General features: G+C 35.6%; 1 protein-coding gene across 6 annotated transcripts; it reads left to right on the top strand.

The window, feature by feature from the left end:
• The first annotated feature begins 633 nt into the window (after window positions 1–633).
• LOC125672429 (uncharacterized) lies at window positions 634–19,809 on the top strand. Of its 6 annotated transcripts, XM_056164395.1 has the most exons (18): window positions 775–1,029; window positions 3,171–3,264; window positions 4,468–4,561; window positions 6,317–6,441; window positions 7,192–7,272; window positions 8,992–9,097; window positions 11,267–11,314; window positions 11,422–11,461; window positions 11,700–11,865; window positions 12,976–13,077; window positions 13,389–13,465; window positions 13,605–13,719; window positions 13,812–13,853; window positions 14,503–14,569; window positions 14,732–14,839; window positions 15,199–15,263; window positions 15,367–15,456; window positions 19,111–19,809. In XM_056164395.1, the coding sequence occupies exons 3-18, from the start codon at window positions 4,500–4,502 to the stop codon at window positions 19,380–19,382; spliced, it is 1,566 nt and encodes a 521-aa protein (XP_056020370.1). In that variant the 5' UTR covers window positions 775–1,029; window positions 3,171–3,264; window positions 4,468–4,499; the 3' UTR covers window positions 19,383–19,809. The 6 variants fall into 6 exon arrangements, with proteins under 6 accessions (XP_048764637.1, XP_056020370.1, XP_056020369.1 ...); XM_048908680.2 differs by lacking the exon at window positions 3,171–3,264 and having other exon boundaries at window positions 634–1,029; XM_056164394.1 differs by lacking the exon at window positions 775–1,029 and having other exon boundaries at window positions 3,171–3,268.
• The last annotated feature ends 58 nt before the right edge of the window (window positions 19,810–19,867 follow it).

Genomic DNA, 19,867 nt, shown 5'->3' with positions numbered 1-19,867 from the left:
CACAATAGTGTTATTACATTAAAAAAATCACTGATCTTTAAGCACTGGAACTATCACATAAATGGCGATTAATAAGCATTAGGGGATGCTTACTCCTCCTAGACATCTGATTCCACCTCTGGTGTGTCCAGGGGTCCATGTTTGCCCAACTGTCTATTTTGTATTGCTTACACGAGTTATGAGATTGACCTCTGTTCGTTACATGTAGGCCTATCTTAACTTTTCATTTTCATGTGTTCTTAATATTTGTCTGTGTTAGTAATGCGCTGTAAACAGGCAGAAATGTTCACATACTGACGTAAACTTGTGCTACAAATTAAAGACTAAATCCTAATCAAGATGTTGTAATCAGTCTTCATTTAAACGAGATACACCTGATCTCTGATAAACAGAAAATTTAAGGTCGTCTGGCGTCAAAATGTTGTGACCTTGAACTGGCTTTGACACAATATTGCATCCAATGAGTATAATCACTATAAAACGATGGTTCTCCGCCGTGTCATAATTATATAGAGAATCGTTTTAGTGTTCTAATCTACGTTCACTTAATCTAGAATATTTAAACAAATTTTTATTTCGTCCTTGCTAATTTCCGCCTGCAAAACCAGTGTTATTGCTTCAAGAATTTAATTGATGTATTTCCTTATAAAAGCAATTTACATGTGATTTATAGATGCAGGATCATTCCCAGAAAAGGCTACACAAGAGTTTGAGTGTTCTGTCGACTAAATAAACTTCCCCAGTCCTTGAACTTTTTTCTTTATGACTGAAGTAACACTTACAGGCGGATGGAAATAACGGAGACTCGAGTTACTGTGAAGATGGGGTTTTATGTTGACAAAGATAACAATGCATTCCCTGTTGCCTTTGCGCGAATCGATCTAGTGTAGAAATCACGCACTCTTATCCCTTTCCGACATCGATTGGCCGCCCGTGTTAATTTCCCATCAGTCGTTTGTGGCTTTATTTTTCTCTATGGCTCGAGTTTTACATTGAAGGAAGACGATATTTATTTGAAAAACATCAACGGTAAGTGAAATTCGTTACTATAGCCGCGTGACACGCTCTCTGTCAGAGACGCATCTATTGCATATTATTTATCTACGTTAAAACTGCTGTTGCTGCACTCGGTTGCTTATTTCAGCATTGCTAAGCAAAAGTGGATCACCAAATTCTGCAGGAAAAAAATACAATGAATGCATACATATCATATTTGAATCTTTGTAGGTTCTGTGTAAAATGAACATTAGTATCTTCAGTTGTTGAAATCTTCGACATTTCATGCACAATAGTAAATGACTGCTCCATGCATTTATTAATATTGCGTTGTAGGATAAAATTATAGCATAAAAATTATCTAGATCCAAAACATTTTGTGTTCCGTAAACGAAGTTTCCTGTTTAATTATTGAGTGGAAAATGGGGAGTGAAAATATAAGATGATCAAAGATAACTGAACTTTTTAAATACAAAATGTTGCAAACAAAAGTCAGGTGAATTTTTTGAGATTTTTTTGTTCATTTGTTGATCAGGACATGGCTCAAATGTCAAGGACATTATCAGGAGGTTAAAAATGCCAGGTACTTGGTTTCACACGATATGAACTTACAAAGGTCTAATCGATTTCAATTGAAATTACATATCGATTTTATTTTGTTCTTTAAATTCCGAATCATTTTATGTATTTCGTACGCATTGTCACCTAACGTCTGGATGAACCACATGTAGTTTTTCGTTCGGAAAAGTCTAGGTATTTCTTTCCATTTATACCCCAACTTTCTTCCTCTGGAATCGAACTAAGGAACTTGTTATACATGACGTCGGATGACATTGGTCCATTGTAACCAATTAAAATTCGTTCTTTGTTGTTTAATCGCGTGATAAAGATTTTATTCTCATAAACCAATACACCGTCACGTATATAAAAGATATAGAGAAATACAAATACTACAATATACTATGCATAAAGTCAGTATCCAGAGTAGAACGAAAGAGAAACAAGAGGTCCATGGGGCACATCGTTTACCTTAACCACCTAGGCCCTGCCTTTGTTCAAAGTCAACCCTAAAGTATAACAAGGTCTTACCATAAATAATCTATATGCAAAATATGGAAGACCTACCTTGAATAGTTCAGAGATATTAAATAGGTCAGGTTTTTCTTAGAGTATGTTAAATAAGTACAATGCATCTTTGTTTGTCAGAATAGTTGAATAATAATCCACTTGATCTCGAGATTAGAAAACAAAACCCCTTGCTCCTCAATGTTTATTTTTTGATTTTCCAACATAATCTTGAGACCTTGAGTTCTTTCTTTAAGAAATTCCAGCGCGATGTTTAGTTCTGCCGTGTTTTTGTTTGTTTGTTTTTTTTTTACATCACAATGCTCTGAAGCGTAAGTAGAAGCAATTCAAGTACCAACTATAAGTCATCTTCCACTACTATTACAATGTTGTTCCTTTGAATTCACACATAAAACTGAGAAGAACGAAGAAATTCGGGTTCCATATCAATTCCGCTACATGTAGTCACAGTAAGACTCATAGCTCGAATTACTCTTGTCATTGCCTGGTAGAAATAGAGTACTATCGAACGAGAAGTCTTCAGCTTTCATTTCATATGATTTATAGAGAGATATTTTCCCGTGGGGATCCGGGTTAGAATAGGTCCTCAGTACCCCTTGCTTGTCGTAAGAGGCGACTAAATGGGGCGGTCATGCGGATGAGACTGCAAAAACCGAGGTCCCGTGTCACAGCAGGTGTGGCACGATAAAGATCCCTCCTTGCTCAAAAGGTCATAAGCGCCGAGCATAGGCCTAAATTTTGCAGCCCTTCACCAGCAATGGTGACGTCTCCATACGAGTGAAATATTCTCGAGAGGGACGTTAAACAATATTCAATCAATCATGTATAGAGATATTCATACTAATCTTGTACTTATGAATTCTTCCTGTTCATCAGGATTGGCTTTCAATGATTTGACCGAATCTCTCGGTGCTTTTAATTTGATTTGAGCATGTTATGTAGTACAAAACTTGCATTCCACGTGTTGTATGATATTGTAATTACATGTACATGTATATCATTCATAAAGTCTGACTTATTACATTTGATGAACATCCGCTTCTCCGGTTTGTTAGTTGTACATGAAGTAGCTCTGCTCTATTGATCAGACTTTCGATGAACCAGTTCAGAAGAAATATGATGCATATACGCCAGTGTTTGTTTTTATGGATAAATCAATAATTGTGGACATCTAACAAACATGTAAGTGAGTATTTAATCTTGTCAATTGGAACATTCAGTTCCTGTGTACATGTTCATATATATCCTCTTGATACAAATCATCATGTTTTTATATGACAAGGTTTTCAGGGCCGTAAATTAACCTTCAATTTGGAGGAGGCAGGAAATTAGGCGGGGTCTGGGGGCCGCCCAGGCCCCCAGACGCTGAGCACATTTTGTGCACACTGAACACGTTTCGTGCAAAATCCTTGATTCTAGGGCCTTCTAAGATGTTACTTGACTAACTCATTCTAAAAGAAAGATTTGGAATGCTTTTTAAGGGAGGTATCATGTTCTTAGTTATTGGAAACAACATAAATTCTAATGAACTTTAAATTTTAATTTTTTTTGGCTCAAAAGTTGGAGGAGGCAGCTGCCTCCTCCGCCTCCATGTAATTTACGGCCCTGGGTTTTGATCATTCTAATATACACATGCTTTAATTTCTGCTAAACTTTGATTTATATAGTTCGTGTCCCATCTTTAATTAACGCGGACCATTTCCAAACAACAATAGTCTAGATTAAGATAGATAAATATCATCTCACATTTTTAAAAGTCATGAACTATAAAGGATGCATAATTAAGATTACTTGAAACTCGTATTTCATTTGAGGATGCGAACCAGGAAAACTTGAATGACACATGAAGTTGTTCCGCAACTTAAACTATTGTCTGTCTCAGAAGGGACGCTCTACATCTTTCAAAACGAAACAAAAACACAGGAAGATAATGGTATGAAACAATTTGCATAGATAATCAGACATGATATTCATTAAAAAAAAAAGACATTAAGGTTGATTTGCAGTAAAAGTAGTTCGAATGGTTATTCGATCTGTAATAAAACTATCCTATCTTTGGTGAGTATACATAGTGAGTATTTATCCTTTATTCAACAAGATATCATAGATAGAGATTTATATTCGTCTTTACGTAACAACATCGATATTTGAAGCCCTGGGGTTTAGTAATCTCAGGCAGTGCAAGACGAGGAGAAAACAATGTGTTGATTAAGTAATCTTCTCCTTGATTAATTCAATACTTTGCGTACATTGCAGTTACTGGCGTCATATTTCTTGATATATAGAATTTAAAAATTTTAATTTCTTGTTCTGATGTCAAAGTAAAGAAGCGGACGAATTGCTACATGTTTTTTAACAGATGTTATGAACACTGTAATTTTACAGTTCAGTTGTGGGTGTCCTAGAGGACCGCCAGGATGGAATTGGACAGCTTGGACACACAGAAGGCGGGGAAGCTTTACACCGAGGAAGAAGAACAGTAAATATACTGCATTACTTACATTCACTGTTCGTTATCTTCACCTTTCATTCTGTTTTTCCTGTATCATTTACAGTTTCTAGCTCATTTCACACTACACGAATTGTCATATAAATCGACTGAAAAATATATCTATTGACTTCATGTTTATAAGATGTACATGCATATAGTGTGTAAAGCTTGGAAATGGGTTTCATAAATGCCGGTGACTTTTTTACGATTACACGCTTATTCGAAGGCCATTATACATGTAAATGAGATAAAGTGCAACAACCACAGAATCATTCTTCAATGCCAATTTTGAGAATTTTCAAAATATTTATTGAATTGTATGTTGTGAGTACAATTTTCAAAATGAACCGATGATATTAGAATAGCATAAACGTGTACAGAATACACAGTGTGTTATAGATGTCTGAAGGATAACTTAGGGAAGCGTGCTATTTCATGAACCGTGGAGTGGATACAACAGTCGTGTAACACTTTAGGTTTTGTAGTGGTTTATAAAACCATAAAGTGTATGAATAATTGTAGACGTTCAACATTACCGTCATAATTATATAAAGAGGAAATTTATACCTTTTTTCTTTGTTGTTCTATGGGGGAACCAAACTCCTTTGTGCAGAAATTACCGCCTGCTTTTTTTTAATATATATATCACATCTAATGACTTGACAAAAAAAAACAAAAAAAAAAAACAAGACATTGTTTCCTTATATTCATAGCTTGTAAATCAATTTGTTTCTTTGAAAAGAATAGTTTTTGATATGACTTGTTGTTTTACTTCCCATTCCTGAGGTGTTTTCCCACCACACGCCGTGACCTCTGCATGGCACTAGGAACACTACAGCTCTTTATCCACATCTTTATCAAGTGGGTGGTTTTTTTTCTTTCAAAAACACGTTTTTATCGATATCATAGATTCATGACAATTTGAATGCATCAGTTTGCTATCAACTTCGCTTTGAAGATCATCCGGAATTGAAAGGTTTCTTCATGGGTTTTGTTAATAAGTGACTGCACAAATATTGCATCTATAGTAGAAAGTCCCGTCCTAAAACCAAACTTTGCATCGGTCAAAATACTATATTTTTTCCCATTAGGTCTGAGATTTTACTCAAATTTTGACTGCTCGAATAAAAGAAAACTGAAACTAAAGTTTGAGAATTTTTTTCGAGAAATCCAAGACCGGTACATGGCGAATGAGCATGTACTACTTATGCTAAACGTCTCAGAAGGAGCATGTACTACTTATGCTAAACGTCTCAGAAGGAGCATGTACTACTTATGCTAAACGTCTCAGAATCGATGCGGTCAAACCTGAAACACCCCCGTTACAAAGCCCCATGCACTCGTGCCATGGTCGCATCACACCTAAGACGTATAAACACAGGTTGTGATTGCTCCTTCGCCAAACGCTCGGAATTTAGAAGTGGGAATCCCGAGTCTTTCGGATATGACCTTAAAAACAGGGATCCCGTGTCGAGGCAAACATGAACCCTGACTGTGACGGCCCTTGGCGCTAAGCATAGGTCTAAATGAGTGATACTTCACCTACAACTGGTGACGTCTCAGTATGAGTGAAACATTGGAGAAATGACAGAAAACAGCCAATAAAAAATAATGAAAACATACAATCATAATGTCCTACACACAAATGGAAATATTTTGCTCAACTAAATGCAAAACTGTGTATTATTGAATGTTCAAATCAAGATTTTACAATATCATTTAAACATTTTCCCGAAATTTCAGATCCTCTGCAGACAATGAAGATATTCTACAAGAGGAGAGAGAAGTGATGAGCAAGCCTAGGGTATTACTTCTCAATCTGTCGTGGTTTGGTCTCAGCCTCATGTTTCTGCTGTTGTCTGTTGAGGGTAAAAAATCATCTAAATATTATCCACAATCTTGCTCTACTCTAAATATCTATAAGCAGTACAAGGGATTATGTGTGGTATGAACCTATGCCCCTCCCAGAAATTACTTTCAATGTTTGAAGCTATATGTTTAAATTTATTTGGACGAAGAGTGAATGTACAACGTACTGGCAAATGTTATCATACAAAAAATTACATATGACCACGAATGGTGTATTGAAATGCACATCTTTTTGCCGTTTTTGTTTTCTTAGTGTGCGTCAGATAACATTATATATATTATATTGTATCTACCTTTATGTATTATCTCTTAAAGATTTTGACTACGGATTACTGCTTACTCCTCCTAGGCACCTGGTCCCACCTCTGGTGTGTCCAGGAATCCGTGTTTGCTCAAGTCTTTATTTTGTATTTCTTATTGTCTTTTAAAAGGAGAAGTAAGTGGTGGAAATATAAATAGTGTTTTCCACTACACTCTATGTTTTTAGAACCGACATTGTAAATGGTATTTGAAGTGAATAAATGACGACAGACGATAAAATGCTGCGTTTGTTTCAAATTACAAGAAATAGCACGAAACTTGTAGGGAAATTATCGTGTTTTCCATGCTAGAATTGAAGTTTGAAGTAAATATATTTCCAATATCGTACATTTAACCACAATATGAGGGTCCGAATTATATCCGTATTATACAAAGCACTTACTAGGAATCACACTAGAGATATGGACGTTTCTGTGAATATCTTTTAGTTGTACCTGCCCAGATTCGCTCTTTGGTTGGGGAGGCAGAAAAAGGCAGGTGGCTTGGTGGAATGGTTGCAGCTGGAGCTGGTAAGTATGGCTAATAAGTGTCCTTTGTTTGTATGCTGTTTTACATATTAATTGAGACTTTTTCACTCATATCGATACGTCACTTCCTGTGGACGAAGAGCCACGTGACCTATGGATGGCGCTCAACGCTCAACAGTGAGAGTTCTTTATCGTGTCAACGCTGACTGTGATACGGAGCTTCCATTCTTAAGATCCTATGTGAACGACCCATGACTTGAGAAAGAACGCTGAAGGACATTCATGTATGATAAACGTTGAAGGTTTTACTCGGGATTAAAATTTTAAACGGGGACCTCCTGGTAGCGAAGCGAGCGCCTTAACCGGGTTGTTGCTAATAAGCGAGCAATACCCAAAATTCATGATGGGGGATTGCATAACACCAATTAATGTACGTGTACCTTTCACTTACGGAGCGACAGTAAACATTAAAAATTCAGGGTGAGAGAAGCCAATATCTATCAAATGTAAACCAATATTAAACGGTCTATATAGACATACATGTAACGTGACGTTTTATTTATATACAAAAGCACTGAAAACGCCACGACACGGTTGATTATTTAAAACTCAAATTTTCCACACAACCCGTGTCTTTATCAAGAGACATATATTACATAAACAAATATCACACACCACGAAAAAACAATATATATATATATATATATATATATATATATATATATAAAGCACTAATCTATCCTTTTTTATTTGACCTCGTAACTACTATTAGATCCGATACTTTGGATGTTGAATGTTGTTGGATTATATATTTATATATATATATATGTATATATATATATATATATATATATATATATATATATATATATATGGTAAATTAATTTAAACAGTATTTTATTATGAATAACATAATAAGGATTAGGCAGCAGGCACTGCCTATATAAGCCTTCTCATATGGTAAATTAATGTACAGTAGGTATCCAGAATACAAAATGTCTTTTTCCTTTTGATCTACAATACAGATCAATTTAAAATACATCAAAATGCCAAAAAATAAAAAATAAAAATGCGCAGATGATGAAATAAAGATTAAATAGAATAATACACAGCTGCACCATAAATAATTGACGAATCTGTTGCTCGCCTTAGTTTGCAGTATAGACGTCATAGTTTTGAATCAATACTTACATTCAAATTGACATCCCTATACGTCCAGGTGTTGCAAACCTCATAAAGTCACTTTTGATACGTTTTTTTTTTATATCGACAACAAAGGTGAACGACCAGCCATTCTAGACAATTATTGAACATGATGAATTATGATTCGAAGTTTTACTTCCTAGATGTAACTTAAGTAATCTCGAATAATTGTTACTCAATTTGTACTAATGTGTATAGAATGTTCTGTAAGTTTTTATTTTCGCGATCGCTTTGAACATCGAAACTTTTTTTCCCCTTTGAGAATCGAAACAAAGGTTGACTGTAAAACACCGTGACCTTTATTTAGCAAGCTTTCACAAACTACAAATCAATGGAAGTTAGAACCACACACACACTCTGTATTAAAAAGAAAATCAAGTGTTTTTCTGTTTTGAAAAATCAATTCTAATATTTTCCGCAACAAAGTATTGAACAAAAGTTAATTTTGAATATTTCCTTGTCTTTGCTATGGACCATTAGAGTAGTACGTCTCCAAAAATTATTCTAACATAAAGGTAGACATATTAGCCGGATACTAGTCCAGTTGAATATTTTCAGGTCTGACTTTCTTTACCAGCCCCTTGATTGGTATGGGAAGCGACCGCATAACATTTAAGGTTGGCAAAAGACGACCAGTCATGATGGCAGGGACTTTTATACTATGGCAAGTACTTTATTCTACATATACATGTACAATCATTGTTGTCGACTTATGTTTTCATTGACAAACAACCTATCGCTGATGCATGTACGTAGTTATATTTTGAATATATATATGAAATATTTTAAAAGGTCTGCATCACACTTTGGGTACATACTAGGTATGACTCATAAAATTTAAAGTATATATCAAGATTTCATTTTAAACTCATTGATTTAACATTTCCAATGGATATAAAATGTGAAATAATCCCCACTAGGACTCCACAAAGCAGGAATTGCTCGGTAACATTTGTGTATTGTGTAATCTGATACACAAAATACACAACACATTACGTGGCAATGGCGGTCATCCATTCCTGAAACTTAGACCCTTTGTTTCTTTCTGAAAACCATGGAGGATCCATAAATTTAAGCAAGGCTTCCACGCCTAGTGATTAATATTGAATTTAATAAGGGCTATATTTTAGATCGTGTCCATAACAAATTTAAGTGAAGGTTCACAAGATAATACAGATACGACCCCAAAAACTCTAAGCCGATTGCAGTCCCTGTAAGTGTTTAGAAACGTGGAAGGCGAAGATAACGAACGAGGATCAATCTCATAGCTCCTATGATTGATAATTAATATAATAAAATCGAAAGGATCATATGAGCATTTTCTGAGTATTTGAAATTCAAAAACATGAGTTTGTGATGTCCCCGTACGGCAGTAAGGTAATTATGAAAACCCAAAGAAAGGTATTGTCATTTCTCATTTATTTAAAGATTATTTGGCTGATGATCCACACTGTTTGCATTGTGGCTGTGAATTGGAAGGAAATGTGCATTATTTTCTTGAATGTTCAAATTATAATCAGCAAAGAGATATTCTTCTGCAGCAATTTCATAACATTGGTGTCCCGCTTCAATTGACACCGATTGAACATATTGGTACAGGATACCATATCCTGTATGGTACGAGTAGTTCTGAGTATAAATATAACTTGAATTGCAAAATTATTTCTTATGTTCATAACTACATTAAATCTTCTAAGCGCTTTTCTACATGTTAATTTTGCCCCCGCCCCCCTTTTTTTTTTAAAAATAAAATTTATCTATTTATTTTCTTTTTTCTTCCAACGTCGTACGGGCTGGATTAATCTATATTATACGTATATATGTGTGTATGACTGTAGATGGAGGGTTTTGTAAGTGTACGGGTGTATGTGTAGAACATGTTGATCTACGTCAGCAAAACTCTTATTAACTACTTTCATGTAAACCTCATTACAATATTGTCACATCTTCAAAGAATCCTGTTTATCAATCATACCTTGTACTTGATCTTTGTATTTGGGAGAGGGCCTACATAGACTATGCCTGTTGCCCGATCCTATGGAGTTTCTTAATAAGATAAGTTTTAAAAAGGAAAGGTATTGTCACAAGAAATATACGAGAAACATGAAAGTCATGTCACCATTCATTCAAACGTCAAGGTTCAAGTTTTGCGGACAAACAGACAGGCATACTAAAAACTATATGCCTCCGAATCTACGATTACGGGGAATAAAAAAGGGGTTATTCCGTTAATATTTCATAAATGAATCCATCGTTATGATCCATTTGTGTGTTTACAGATTGAGCGGCGAAAGTGAAAAAAACTGGCAGATGAAATTTAAAGTACACAAACGTCAATTTGAACATCTTGTTCCCTATCAAAGCATCACCCAGATTTGTACTTTGGCATACATGTTCATAAAAAAAACTTTCAAATAAACCCTTGTTGTATTCAAACACAGGAGTGACCTACGTGTATCTTACATTAATTAATATACATGATATTCTAAATCTACATAAACATTCAAGTATATATGTGAAGATACTCACTGTGTACACTGTAAACTATAATAAAATATATGACTATATAGATATATATATATATACACGATGGTTGTCCCAAAAAGTCGTAGTTAATAATTTTCGAAATATGAATCAAATCCAAAAGATTTTTTACATGAGAAAACTATTACTTATTCTAAACATAAATGTAAAATTTGAAATGTTACGGATCACCACGTGACTATATAAGTTGTTATTATATTTGCCTCCGATTTTACCATTAGGATTAAATCAATTTTGTTTTCATGCTTTAAATGATGTCCGATAATTAATTTTACATTAACATTTGCAGTGTTGGATTGATTGGAATGGCACTCAGTTCCTCGAAGTTGTATCTCCCGTAAGTCAATTCAATTTACATCGATTGTGGCCTGTTGGCCGTCAAATGTTCCTCTGTCGCATTGCCGTACACTTTGTGTTATCGTTTATGTACATATTTTGTTTCAGACGAAGAGATTCCGGTTACAAAAACGGAACAGACGAAACAGTATGAAAACATTTCCTGTCGCTTTCTTGCATCTGGAGTAGTATAATGGTTTAAGGACGAAATATTTGTTTTTGTAAATTTTCAATTAAATTCTGAGTAGTGAATACACTTTCAAGATATTAATTACCCCTAGGAATGCTTTGCTATCGAACGAACAATTACTCCAATACTTGGTATTTCGTCTGGAAATAATAGTTAGCTTATTATTGAATGTCATTTAAAGTATGTTTTGTTTCAGTGCCATGGTGATTTAGTAGCACAAAGGTGTCTACCATACATAAATAAAACTGTAAAGAATTCGCACGAGAGTACTGTTTTAAGAGGCTCCCAGCCCACATCTATCCTGGTTGCAGAGAAGAAGGACAAAATCGTTGATGAAAACGATGTTGTAACTGGAAATCTTGGTAATTTTGTCCAATAATAATAATAGCAGTAGACCATACCCATTTACAAATATTAACCTATTATTTTCGAAACAAAGAGTTAAACAGTAGTTTATTATGGCTGTGAAGTTAAATCCACTTTGTAAAAATTAAGAAAACTAGACCAGCTATTTGTTCCACATTTGAAAAGTATACTAGCTCTGGAAATCTATTAGGATTGAATTGACCCACACTTCTGGTCTAGACATTAGATAGCTTTTTGCCCAAAGTTTAAACGCACTACCACAATAGTTAATATACAAACAGTGAACTAGTTTTTGTGCTTCTGTCCCCCACTCTCATATCCTCTGCCTATTGATGACGACGTGAGAGAGCCATGAATAAATCTGGATTCATTCATAATTTGCCTGTAATATCTATTGTACATCCCTCCGTAATGAGGCCATATCATACAACAGGAAAGAAATATCAAGTAGTCTAAATGATGTTATTTAATCATTAAGGACATGTTACTTGTTTTGACCAATGCTGGGGACTCGGAGTCATATAGCAGATATGATTCTTTATCGTACCGTGACACGTGACACGTGGTTTCGTGTTCTAAGTATGATCATTAGAACGATTTGTCTTTTTTCAATTCTAAAGCCGAGCACTGGGCGAAGGAGCACCTGCACACTGTTTTTTGCTTTACCTACTCTGGTCTCGCGGATCATGGGGTCGGAAAGGGTTAAAATTGAATAAACGCTTCAGAGATACATGTATTACGCATTCGTCTTGGCGGTATGGCTTACTGAGATCACTTACTCTCGATAAAGTGCTATCACTTATTGGTTTTGAATAAGTGATGTCACTTGTTGGTTTAACTATTCGTCCTTTCACTTCATATTCTCTTGTCTATAAATCATACTCTTTGGGAAGTCAATTTATCTTGCAGTTTAAAACGTTCGTAATAAAACGGAACAGAATTTACAATATTTCTAAGCCAAAAGTGTAGTTGTGAAATATCAGAGCTCTCATTTAAACAAGTTATTTCAATTTGTATTGCCCACACTAAATCTATTCATGTCTTTTCAATGAAAAGGGATATTGTCCGAGAATTGAAGCATTGTAAACGTTGTCTTGTGTTTTCAGGTCTGTACATATTTTTCTACTTGATTGTCACATTGTCTTTTGCGATGATAACCGTCCCCTACAATGCTCTGATTGCCGACAAGTCACACCATTCACAAAGAGGTACACCTGTATAGACAATATATTCAATGCTGTTTCATAAAGGTGGTTATTTACGCGTGAGGGAAATTTACACAAATTACGCGGTCACTTTGTAATCGCGTAAATTCCCCCCTCGGGTATAGTTATGAAAATTTGATATAATATATATTTTATTCAGTTACCGCGTATTTTTTCCCCACGCGTACTGTTGAACGAGGAAAAACGCGTATTTAACACCCGGCGTAAATAACCACTTTTGCAGTAATGGTTCATCAAATCATTATTTCGACAATCGACATATTATATTCTAATCTCCACTCAACTGATTGTAGGTTTTAACTCCGGAGTCATGGGCTGTATGATCTTAATGGGCAATGTGAGCGGAGCAGCCGTAGGAATAGGATTGTCGGTATATACAAAGCTTCTCAGAAACGAGTTCATTATCCGAGTGAGAAAAAAAACCCCACCTCTACATTGTAGCAGATATTGGGTGGAGGAAGATAAAATGTAATTATTACACCTGATAAATTGTTTTTTATGACTTGCAGGAAATGGGTGTCCTGGGGGCTTATGGAACAGCAATCGCCGTAGTGATGATTAGTGTCTGTATAACCGTCTTCACGACAACAGAAAAACCTGGAAAGCAAATCAATGAACCCATAGGTATGACTTGTTGATTCTTGTAACAACTTACAGATCCTGAAATCGAACTAGTTGCGGATACTAAACCTTATTCATATCTATTTCTATTGCAGGGTGTCTCCAAATTTTCTGTGCATTTTGGGAACCATTAAAAGGTAACAATAATTCAGCTTAGAATACTTTGAATTCATATTCAAACGGTATTTACTAAGCTGAATTATTCATTCATTATACAGAGAAACCTGTCTTATCCGACATGCTCTTGGCGAAATGAATATATAAGTTTAGACAAATTTCGGATTGTGCGGTGTAAAGAAGAGAGGTGTCGGATTAAACAAGTTTAACTGTGACGTTCTAGTCTGTAATATCACTGAGTGTTGTTGGGATACAAGGTTCAGTCGTTGTTATTGTTGCTTAGAGGAACAGTAATACCCTGACAATTCATGACACAATGACAAGGTACACGTGCACTGCGGGCCAGATAACGCAATGTATGACAAAATTGTAAAGGTGAAGATAACGAAGTGATGCCTAGGAGGAGTAAGCATCCCCTGTCGACAGGTCACGCCCGCTGTGATCCCTATAAATTGATTAAGTAAACGGAGTAATCCGTAGTCAAAATGGGTATTTAAAGAGCAGCTTAAGAATTAGTATGGAACACAACAGACAGGTTGTATTTGTATTACGTTCAAAGTGTGCACAGAAACATAGACAAGGATATAAAACTGGACATGAATTTATCTATATATACTGCAATCACTAAACCTTCACAATGGTATATTCACTGATATATAATTTCTTTAGAGCACGACTTCCGATGGGTGTTCATAACCAGATTTTTAATGCAGCAAGGTGTTTCCACAGTAACAGGGTGAGTAGTTTTACAATATTTAAATGATAATGATATCATGTGACACTGGTCTTTACATATTGAATCGCTCAACTAGATTTCAATATCAGATCACTTTCCCGTATCCTTAGTTGACAAGTATTGCAGGTAGTAAGTTCTATATGTGATGTTTGTTTTTGGAAGGTTTCTTGAGTATTGGTTGTCTGATATGATACAACTCCCCGACTGTTGGAATGCTGGAAGGGGTGTGGCGATCATGCTTTTACCAATGTTATTTGCAGCAGCTCTCAGGTTTCAATTTCACTGGCAACTGTTTCAGATTCGCTTCTACTTTACACTTGTATTTTTTAAAAATATTTTTCCTTTTCAAACTACAAATTAGTGTAAACTATATTAATTTTGCGAATTATTAATAACTGGAATTCGTAGCATGAACCTTAAACACATATCAATGTTTCGTCCTGTATTATGCTACGAAATACAATATTTGCAATTATATAATTGTCTCAAGCTGTTTACAATAATCTAAATGCATCTGCGTTTTCAAAATCTGTTTTGTTCTTGTAAAGTTCATACATGTAGCTAATATATGATTCTAGCTCTCAATGTGTTAGTACAGTTGATGTATATATGACAACTTTTTCTTGCAGTTCTATCATATTTGGTATTGTTTCTGACCGTTTTAACCGGAGGAAGCCAATCGTTATAGCAGCAGGTACGTTCACGTGAAGATCAAAATACTCGTTAGATATCAATATGTTGGTGTTCACAACATTCAATTTCCTTGTAAGTGTAAAAAACTAATTTGTGTTTTCCAGCATTCATCATGTGCATATGTATATCGACATTGACGTACATAAGCGGACCCTCGGCCTACTACATCGCCGTTATCTTGGCACTCTTCTTCGGTCAGTATGCAACACAACATACATGTGCTCATTTTTTTTGTGTGTTAAGAAATTACCGAACGTTTCAGAAAACATTCAATCATTTTGATTGATTTAGGAAATTTGACTTTTCCAAGAGTGTGATTTAAAGATTTATTCATGCTTGGATCACGATATTCAGGTGAAATTAAAAAAATGTTAAGATTGCTATCAAAATGATAAACTTTGATAAATTTCATAAAATTTCTGATCACCAAGACCCACATATTGTCCCGAAAAATCCCTCACGCTGTAAGTACACCCTAGCTCGATCAACACAATGTCATTGGTTTTAGGTGTTGTATTAGATAGGTATTGTATATCAAATCATATCGCAAAATCTAATAAATCTTGATTGTCAAAGTTTGTGTTACTCTGTTGGATATCAAAAGCAAGCTTGTAAAGCGATTTAACAAATATTTACTCAACAATTTCTGTTATTCACGCATACTGTCTCTTTAAACTTGACTTTTCACAGATACATGTATATTGCTCAGAGTACCTCTTTTCATGTACAAATCAAATTGTATCATAATATGACCATAAGTTTTTCATACACATTATCAATATTCAGATTAATGTGTGGACTTGTCAGCTCTTTTTGTTGTCTTGTCAGATAGTTATGGCGACTGGTTAGATTTCTATATTGACTTGCCAAACTTTTTTGTCGACTTGTCACATTTTCACGTATTTAAAATTTCTACATGAATACATGTCCATGCCAAATATGTACCATATTCCATGGAAACATTTTCTGAAGTTTACATAAGGATCTGATAAATGGACATATAGATTAGTCATCCTAAAAGATGACATAATTTTCTAGCAAGTCATTAATATTATTTGACAAGTCGACACAGGTCTGACAAATCTTTATTTGTTAATCCCGTGGGGATCCGGGTTAGAATAGGTCCTCAGTACTCCCTTGCTTGTCGTAAGAGGTGACTAAATGGGCGGTCCTTCGGATGATACCGCAAAAACCGAGGTCCCGTGTCACAGCAGGTGTGGCACGATAAAGCTCCCTCCCTGCTCAATGGCCATAAGCGCCGAGCATAGGCCTAAATTTTGCAGCCCTTCACCGACAGTGGTGACGTGTCCATATGAGCGAAATATTAAACAATATCTAATCAATCAGTCAATCTGATAAGTCGATTTAACATCTAACAAATCAAATTGACATCTGACAAGTAGACATAATTATCTGACAAGTCGACTTGTCAGACATCAATATCGATTTGCCAAACTGAGATAATTATGAGGATTTGTTGGATATTGTTACGTCGGGATGAAAGATAAATGTGACCACTTGTTGGATTATTATGATGTTTTGTCAAAAAATTATGTCTATTTGTCAGTTGATTGATTGATTCATATGGAGACGTCACCACTGCCGGTGAAGGGCTGCAAAATTTAGGCCTACATGTATGCTCGGCGGTTATGGCCTTTGAGCAGGGAGGGACCTTTATCGTGTGACATGGGGCCTCGGTTTTTGCGGTGTCATCCGAAGGACCGCCCCATTTAGTCGCCTCTGACGATAAGCAAGGGGGTACTGAGGACCTATTCTAACCCGGATCCCCACGGAATTCTCTATTTGTCAGAATATAATTATGTTAATTTGTCAGATAATCGTTTACTTCTTAGACAGTAATGTCGATAACAAGCTGAGAGTAGATTGTTGTTAAAGGAATTAACACGCTTTGATAACGAGATACAGCCTACTCTGGATATATTGAAATTCAGGGGATTGACCTGAATTGCTCGTTATATCCAAAGTTCAATAAGACCAATATTGAACTATATGAATTATATTACCGGGGTTTAGTTTTACCTCAGAGAAGAGGAGGTTCAATGAAAGCAACGTTCATGTACTGTATCAGATAGTTCACAGGGCCGTAAATTAACCTTCAATTTGGAGGAGGCAGGAAATTAGGCGGGGGTCTGGGGGCCGCCCAGGCCCCCAGACGCTGAGCACATTTTGTGCACACTGAACACGTTTCGTGCAAAATCCTTGATTCTAGGGCCTTCTAAGATGTTACTTGACTAACTCATTCTAAAAGAAAGATTTGGAATGCTTTTTAAGGGAGGTATCATGTTCTTAGTTATTGGAAACAACATAAATTCTAATGAACTTTAAATTTTAATTTTTTTTGGCTCAAAAGTTGGAGGAGGCAGCTGCCTCCTCCGCCTCCATGTAATTTACGGCCCTGGTTCAGTGTAAGCGACGTTCATGTACAGTATCAGATAGTTCAGTGTAAGCGACGTTCATGTACAGTATCAGATAGTTCAATGTAAGCGACGTTCATGTACAGTATCAGATAGTTCAATGTAAGCGACGTTCATGTACTGTATCAGATAGTTCAATGTAAGCGACGTTCATGTACAGTATCAGATAGTTCAATGTAAGCGACGTTCATGTACTGTATCATATAGTGTAAGCGACGTTCATGTACAGTATCAGATAGTTCAATGTAAGCGACGTTCATGTACTGTATCATATAGTGTAAGCGACGTTCATGTACAGTACCAGATAGTTCAATGTAAGCGACGTTCATGTATTGTATCAGATAATGTAAGCGACGTTCATGTACAGTATCAGATAGTTCAATGTAAGCGACGTTCATGTACTGTATCAGATAGTTCAATGTAAGCGACGTTCATGTACAGTATCAGATAGTTCAATGTAAACGACGTTCATGTACTGTATCAGATAGTGTAAGCGACGTTCATGTACTGTATCAGATAGTTCAGTGTAAGCGACGTTCATGTACTGTATCAGATAGTGTAAGCGACGTTCATGTACAGTATCAGATAGTTCAATGTAAGCGACGTTCATGTACAGTATCAGATAGTTCAGTGTAAGCGACGTTCATGTACAGTATCATATAGTGTAAGCGACGTTCATGTACAGTATCAGATAGTGTAAGCGACTTCAATATAAGTACAGTAGACTGTATTGAGTTCCTAGTCATGATGACTATTTTCTGACGAGTCGACATATTTATCTGAAAAGTCTACATACCGGTATGCATCTAACAAGTGGTGGCAGAAATATGCCACCATACAAATCACAATGTCGCTTAATTAAGTTTCACTTTTCACGCAATCACCAGGATTGCTCTTTGACGTTTTAGCGTTTTCATGCACAAATCAAATTGTATCAATGACCTAAAGCCTTTTCATTGTTTTGGTTATTTTCATTGTCTTTTACCGTCAAAATGTTACCCAATCCTGACTATTCTGAAGTTGTTTATAGGCCAGTTCGTCTGACCTCCCGACTTTTCCGGGGTTTTGTTTTTGATCGTGAAACATGCTTGGCAAACCAGATTCACCTTTCGTGACGGTGGATAAAATCTATCAAGAATTATGAACCAACATTGTAACTGTCCAGTTAACAAGTTCAAACTTTTGTCACAGCTGATCCACGTTTTCAAGTGTTGTTACCCTTTACAGTAAAATAGTCTTCATCATTTGGGGACTGGTTGGGAATGATGCTTGTTATTGTAAAACCACTTCGAAGTGGTAATCTACAAACCAATAAAAAAAATATGGAGTAAAATAGATACATTATCTCTTCTTAAATTAATTTGATGAAGATTTGATTTGATGCGTTTTCTTCTTACTGTTTTCTCAATATAGGAATCGGATTTGGATCGTTCCAGTCGGTTGATTTTGCTCTAGTCATGGACGTCCTTCCAGAGGAGAAGGACAAGGCAAAAGACCTCGCTGTCTGGCATCTTGCCCTCATACTGCCAAATGCACTTGCCACGCCCGTGGGAGGATTGATTTTGGATTACTTTGAAAGTGTCAATTGTAGGATAGGCTTAGGTTACATCATACTGTTTATTGTCACAACCGTATATTTTCTACTGAGTGGTATATTTGTAACGAGAATTCGGCAGGCTAAATGATTACAGAATGGCACATCTTTAAACAGACAATGCGCACTTTTTGCAACAAATTGTTATATCTTTAACTTGTATTTCTACTTAAGTTTTTTCTTTGAAATTAAAATGTAATATTCAAAGCAAATTGTTCACAAAGTAAAGTCGGAGAATACCGCTATATGCTGTAACACTTTTCTATGCGACGGCCATAGATAAATGAACAGCGGGGGCACATTCTCAACTTTCAGAAGTGGGAGTCACAAATATGTACGTGCACTCAATTTTTGTCTGAATAATTTTTAAGTTATTTGCCTATCATTCGTATGTATATTTCTGTCGAAAGTATATATTCTTTATAAATATATTGACATAGTAATTTATTGATTTTCATACTTAATACCTGTGATAATTATTACATCTAATGATGAAATAAAAGAATGTTACCTCTGTATATAATGGATTTGGTTTTCACAAAATATTCGAAAGATGTATGCATAATGCATATTTCT

The sequence above is a fragment of the Ostrea edulis genome, chromosome 4 (genome assembly GCF_947568905.1).
Source record: "Ostrea edulis chromosome 4, xbOstEdul1.1, whole genome shotgun sequence".
In the NCBI taxonomy this organism is placed as follows: domain Eukaryota; kingdom Metazoa; phylum Mollusca; class Bivalvia; order Ostreida; family Ostreidae; genus Ostrea; species Ostrea edulis.
This window is presented reverse-complemented; position numbering and strand designations above follow the sequence as displayed.